We start from the raw sequence: 6,936 nt of genomic DNA, 5'->3' as shown, positions 1-6,936 counted from the left end.
CAGAGCATTATAAAATTAAATAGATTATCAATGAATGAAAAACAACACCCACACAAATATCACGGTTAGAATCAGTAACTCACATATAAATCAACAATTCAATTTCAACAATTCAATTGTAAAGAAATTGCTTGATGAGCTTCACATGATCAATTGTTGTCATAAACATACTATCGTGAGCTGAGAGATTCAACTGACAGAGATGTATGCGAAAGTATAACATAATATAGTATACGGAAGAAACCCTGCTACGTGTCACAACACGCAGAATCGTTTTAAAGTAATAATTAATACGCTAGCTCGCTGCTCATTTGTGCAGTGAATATCCCGAGGGTATTCCATTATTCTATATGAACTGCCTTTCCATCATCATATCTCGATAGACGCTGACAATCTAATTTGGCATGGGGCACAATGTGGCGAAGCGTTGTTTCAGGCGCGCGTACACTGAATCGGTTCTCACGACCCTATCCAATCTGATTCCCGTACCCCTTTCGGAGATCACGTCGCGGAATGTCCACGCACATTTACCACAATGCTCAATGTGCACGCAGTTACAAGAGATTTTGCAATCGCAGTGGAGCGCGTGCTTGTTTGGCAATGGCCATGTCGTCGGGGTCCTCCCTAGACACAGCCCAGAACCTAATTCGCGGGTGTCGCGGTGTCAAAGAAGACGTAGCTGCTATCCGACGACGACCGGGCCCCCACTATAGGCAAAAGCCTTCGTGTAGGTTATAAAGGACCGAGCACGGTACTACACGGCTGCACTCTCTCAGTGAAACTCTCGGAGGATCGTTCCCCGACAAGTAGTACCTCCCCTCCTCGTCAGCAACGCGTGCACCATGAGGATTATATTACTGGTATGTGCCAAATTATTCGGTTATTTTGTTAAGCGCGATGATTTCCGCCGGCTGTGCCCCTGTTTTCGCGGTTAAACGACTCCTTATGCTCGGAAACACCTCTCGGAAATTTTAACTGTGTTATAATTCCGATGTTTATTTCTTTCTAATATCAGCATTTCATATAACGCGCGTAATGCACTATATTTAAAAATTGATATAAAGGAAAACTTAATAAGTTCGTTTGACGAAAATAACGTTTCAAATATTCCAACATGTATGTTAATGCATCGATATTACAACGGTACAAAAAAGTTTTCGAAACTAATAAGTACATAAGTCAAAAAGAGCTATACAAAAGACTTTTTCTGTTCTTTTTTCAACTTTATTTAATGTATTCTGTGGATGTTACATGCAACGAATTACATGGCGATATAATTAATTTTTTTACACACATTCTTGAAATCGCTCAGATCTCTTTTACATTATATATTATTTTACATTATTAGATGTATTTTGAGTAGATTTATTATTTACATTTTTTTGTCACAAAATTGACGTATAAGTACTAATTAGTATTGATAATTATATTTGTATCATTAGCAATATAAGATTGTTTAAAATCAGTATAAATATTTTTTCTATATATTCATTATTTTATCGTTGTAACGTAAATATTTAAATTATACAAAAAACATTTATATCTTACACGTTAAAATATTAATCGTGTTGTCTTAAACACTGCTTATTATTATGTGACCTGTATCAAATTAACCGTCATTAACGCAGGAAAGTCAGAATCTCGATAAGATCTATGCAGTTCATTATTGCAATTTACGTGCGCGCGTGTGAAAACATTTATAATTCATATAGACGGCACATGATTAACAACGGAAAGTGAATTGTGCTCGCCCACTTGGTGTTCTATGCATGGCCACGAGAATTTTCGCTAGAAAAATCCTCCTTTTATCACTCATCCGTGCGAAAGGCCCGTCAGACTCGAAGAAGCTGATGAACTCTAAAATTGCAACAGTTTTCCCGCGAACAGTCATGAATTAATTGTATTCCGCAACAAGTTGTTGACAACCGTTACCTTAATGAACCCACACCCGGGTGGTTAGGCAATGTAATCTTTTGTTGAATGGGAAGCAGACTCGCGTCTCGAAATCCACGGGTTGGGCTGCGTTCAGAAACTTTACCTGAATGTACTTGTATCTATCACGCAAAACAATATTTTGCTGCCCCAGCTAGAATTACAGCTGTTTTTTGTATCCGATAGAAAATTATGTATCATGCGTATCATCTATATGATTAAATGCAATAGATATTCAATCGCAGTACTTGCTAGAAATTTATTCTATTTTAGCTAGTTTTCATACCTAGATAATTTTCGCTATAATTGCAAGATCACTTTTTTGAGCGTAGTATCGTTTTATTTTTGTTTATTATCTATAATCACTATTGAAATTCGGTGAACAACAAGGATAAAAATGATGACGTGAAATGTATCCAGGTGAAGTTTTTAAAAGCTGCCTTACAAACGCGATTACGTTGACGGCCGTTTCGCTGCAGCCTGATATTTTTTGCGTCGACTTGCACTTTTCAAATATGCTCATTACATGCCTTATTAATTAATAGTGAAAGTTCTATTCATCATATTCTGGTTATAGCTGTCGGCATTGTTGTAGCTGTTGGTCCACGGCTCACCTTTCTTGACCCGTGTCGCTTGAGATCGATAGACGCGATGTTTCTTCCTTTATCTGTAAAGTTTTCGCACGACCGATAACTTGAGTCAGCATTATTGAAACTGAATTTGTCTTGAAACTAAATAGTTACATTCATGCACTTATTCATGCGCAAAAGCGCATAATAATCAATTACCACGTGTGTTCTTACACTCATAAACAGCAGACCTGGCGTCTGTTGAGCTGTTGTGGGAACATTTAATAATCGTCGATTTCACCCGTGCACTCGCAGCACAAGTATAACTCGCGAATCGTGCGAAGAAATGCACAAGGATCCTGTATGCGGATATTAATGTCGATTTCTCCGATTCCTTTTCTCGCGGCTTGGCGTAAGGCGACAATTAAACGCTTATTAATAATTCACGAGCGTTTCTATATCATGATTGTTTCCTTATTATCTCTCACTTTTCATAGCCCGATCTCTCAGACGGGTTCATTCTACGAGAGTTTAATAATAGCTTTATTAAGGTACAGAGAGAAAAAGAAAAATACAGATCAATGTGTCTAGAAATACAAGAGTACAGTCAAACGATCCACCTTCGAAAAGGTGGAACATCAGCAATGCTGCTATTTTTAAACTCTAATCTTAATGAAATATTTAATACAATAATTTGATACATATGAGAGATGGAAGAAGATCCATGGAGAGCCTTGAGGGACGACATTAAAATTTCTCAAGAAATAAGAAGATAAAAGAAGAAGAGCACAGTGTTGGAGCTCTAGCACACAAACCAAACCTTAAGCAGTAAAGCGTAAACAGTAAAGAAATGAAGATGTTGGATTCGCTGCTACTTACGTTATAGCCTTACGGTCTTTACTGTGATTGGCCAATTTACTTACTACTTAGATTTTATTGCTCAAGTTTTTTTGTACGCTGTGGTGGTCCTTAATCGCATGAAACGCAGATGATCTCGCACGCACGTCGCAGATTGCTGAAGTGGAAGCGGAATAATTCCGGATGCGTGTATATACATACAATATGTACGAAATGTGCCTCGAGTACGATAGCAAGAAATCAGCGCGATTGGCACGATCGGCGACCCGGAGAACTGCCTGGGGTAGTCCGATTATTGGCACTTTCACCGATTACACAAATATGGGACGTCTGTTTTCGCGAAACTTTTCGCAGCGATATTCCCATATCGCCGAGCGTAGGCCAATCAAGATTCCTCCGGCGGCGGCACGTCATCGATACCAAAGGCAGAAAGTGCGCGTGTGCGCACAACAGCATTTTTCTTTTCGTGAGCTGAATCAAGAGCACTTCTCCCAGTTTTCGATACCGGCAATCGCGAGAAACCGCGATGGAAACGTCGTCGGTTTCCAATGACGCAGCTGGTCTGTCATGAAGATCGAACGCCAAATCAAGCGACACTTTTTCCTCGCTCGATTGAAATCGCTCGAGCACGAACGATGGCGATATACAAAGTACAAGTGTCACTTGCAATAAAGAAAAACAAATGAAAAAAATATATATATATAAATAAATGACTTATCGCGACTGACACGATCGTTTTCGACGGCGATCGTCGAGAAACCCGTTTTGCCAGAGCCGTCAGAGATACGATGACGACGAAGGAGAAACCTCGGTAACGCCGAATTGCGAAAGCGAGGCTAATATATATAATAGGAGCAAATCTCTCGCCCGCTTTCAGCAGCGATTCTTCGGCGATAAACGATCCTCGAGATGCGGAGACGTTCGTTCTCTCATTCGCCGCGGGTCCTTCCTTCGCGTTGCGCGTCTCAAAGATATTGACGCGCGGTCGGCACCCAAGCCATTGTTGCAGAGAGCACATCACTTTACGGTTTACGGCCTCCTTTTTACCGCGATTGCGCAACAGGAAATCGATTACCGCATGCTCAATTATATCGGCTCATCGAACACCCGTCAATTTATGAACGCGCACTTTCGATGGAAAATCGGATGCAATCTCGGTAAATTCATTTTTTGTCGCTACAGACACGGAATAAAGCCTGAGACATAATTGAAAAGCACAAGCAATACCAACAGGGAATAACGGATTTCAATCTATCTGTATTCTGGTATATACGCGGTTTCTGATGAATTGAAATCTGTTATTCCCTGTTCCTACGACTTTCATTTATTCACAGGCTTTACTTTAGTGCTTTGGTACGATTTAATGCGCTTTAAAAAAAAAAAAGAAATTTTCTAAAATGTGAGACTCCAACGCTATAACGCTGCTCGGCTAATTAGCATTCCGGAGCGGGGCTTTCCCGTTTTTATCGGCTTAGCCACGGCGCGGCGGCAGTCTCGCAGTCTCATTAGGCAGTCGGTTCAGAAGAAAATGTGAGAGCAAGAAATATATCGCAACACATGAGAGGCTGGCAAATCCATAAATTAAGGGCATGCCGATCTTTCGAGTGACTTGGAAACGCTCCTTTCGAAACTGCGCCGTTCAGTGTTATAATTACGCCCGGTATTGTGGATGCACACAGAACGGGCAAATGCATTAAGTTTGCCACATAAGGTAGGCGGGGTGGTTTAGAAATATCGGGTAGAGATCGTTGCGCACACATCCCGCGTAGCGACGGAGCTGGATTCGCGATGGCGTCTTGCGATATACCTAGAGATGAAACCCTCAATTACGGTAATGAGATTAATTCGACGTTAATCTTCCGCATTCGAGAGGAAATTCGAGTGGGTGTCATTTTTCTCGCACAACTTTCCATATTCGACATCGCTCGTTTATCACAACGACGGCACAACTGAAAGAACTAAGTTTTTTTTTGGTTTTTATAAAATCAGTTCGAATGTCTTGTGAATCATTAAAATTGTATGATATCAATTTTAAAATGTAATCTTGGTAATAACTGATTGTAGAGGAATGGAAATGTTCTTTTACGATTTTTAAGTATCTCCCTTCTTTTTTCATGTTTCTTTTTTTTACTATAAGCAATTTCCAAATGAAAATGTTTTAGTCGTTGCTGTAACAAAAAACAAGCGACGCTAAATATGCTCGTGACTTTAATTAGTTCCTCTAATTATTTTAATTAATTTCAGTTAAACTTTATCGAAATATTTATATTATCGCCAAAAACATAGAATAGAAAGAAAAGTAGAATATTTTAATAAAGTTCAGCGGGAATTAATTGCAGAATAAGACAATTAATTTATTCATCAGTAATCAAGATTTCAATTCACCAAAGCCCCCTTAAAAATCCCTCTTTATATAATTCCAGAATGATCGTTTCAACGTGTTCATTAACGAAAATCAATTACAAATTGATTAAAGAGTTTGTGCCATGAAATGAAGACGCGGTAGGATATTGATGCGCCAAATTGCGCGCTTATTAATCTGCTTTCAACTTTCCCGCAATCTGAAAAAGCACGCAGCCGAATGACATTCTAATGATAAAGAAAAACGAAAGTTAGAGACTAGCGAGTGCGCAAGGCTGGCTAGCCGTAAATACAAAACGCGGCTTGGCCGCCGAGGTTTCGTCGGCCGGACGGAAGAAAGTGAGAGCGAATGCCACGCCACGCAAATAGATCGCCGGTGTGGTCAGCAGGGGTTTTCAGAAGACAAGGGCACTCCGTGCGCCATACCAATGTATGCGCCTGTACGAAATGAATCACGTTCGCTCTCGCCGCGCGCGAAATCACCCGCAAGTATACTCGAGTCTCTTTCCGAGCACCGCCTTTGTTAACGCCAAGCTCGCGCGCCATGTACGCCACGTCGCACTTTCAAATATTTGTCTCGACCTTACGTGAGAACGGGCGCGTTCGTTTGTAAGTCGGGGCGCACAAATCGGGCTATAAACCCGTTTACTCTCCCGCTCGTTCGTTCTCACTTCCGGTGAAGTATATCGGAACGCCCCCGAGAGAACGAAAGACGAGACGCCTCTTCCGAGGCGTCTTCTCTCTCGCGTCGATCGCGCGCACGAAAATGATCCTCTAATCAGAAGAAAGTCATCTTCCCGCGTCGCCTTAGAAAGACGGCGCGGGAAAATAACGGAGCTGGATAATGAAAGCTGTCAGGTTGATTCTTTACGGTGGCCGATCTACATCCTTATGGCGTCCTCGCCGGGGCCGCGTTCGACGTAATCGGGACGTCTTACATGTGACTTTCGCTCGTTGATAAACGTGGGTGCTACACGGTTGCCCGTAACGCTCATTGTTGCACGCCTCTTTATCATCGGCATCTACACACGCGTCGCCGCTGCGCGAGAAGAGATCTGAAGACAGGTGTCGAAAGTGGTGGAAAAATAAGTCTTATTTAAATGTCAGCGTTTCAACAGTGGCGGATTAACATATCTCTCGCCATTCTTTGAGAGATGTCTGAGCAATCTCGTAACTTTCTACCGTCGCAAACACACTTCTATCATTTTTCTTTTTT

General features: G+C 41.2%; 1 protein-coding gene across 2 annotated transcripts in view; it reads left to right on the top strand.

The window, feature by feature from the left end:
- Positions 1 to 779: 779 nt before the first annotated feature.
- The window catches only part of LOC108752931 (mediator of RNA polymerase II transcription subunit 12-like), a 15,305-nt gene continuing 9,148 nt past the window's right edge, over positions 780 to 6,936 (top strand). For both annotated transcript variants that reach the window (XM_018494169.1, XM_018494168.1), the window contains exon 1: positions 780 to 860. In XM_018494169.1, coding sequence (XP_018349671.1) covers positions 843 to 860 — 18 coding nt within the window. In that variant the 5' untranslated portion in view covers positions 780 to 842. The remainder of the gene's footprint in view (positions 861 to 6,936) is intronic.

The sequence above is a fragment of the Trachymyrmex septentrionalis genome, unplaced genomic scaffold (assembly GCF_001594115.1).
Source record: "Trachymyrmex septentrionalis isolate Tsep2-gDNA-1 unplaced genomic scaffold, Tsep1.0 scaffold62, whole genome shotgun sequence".
Classification (NCBI taxonomy): Eukaryota; Metazoa; Arthropoda; class Insecta; order Hymenoptera; family Formicidae; genus Trachymyrmex; species Trachymyrmex septentrionalis.
Note: the sequence above shows the minus strand (reverse complement) of the source record. Positions and strands in the feature narration are given on the sequence as shown.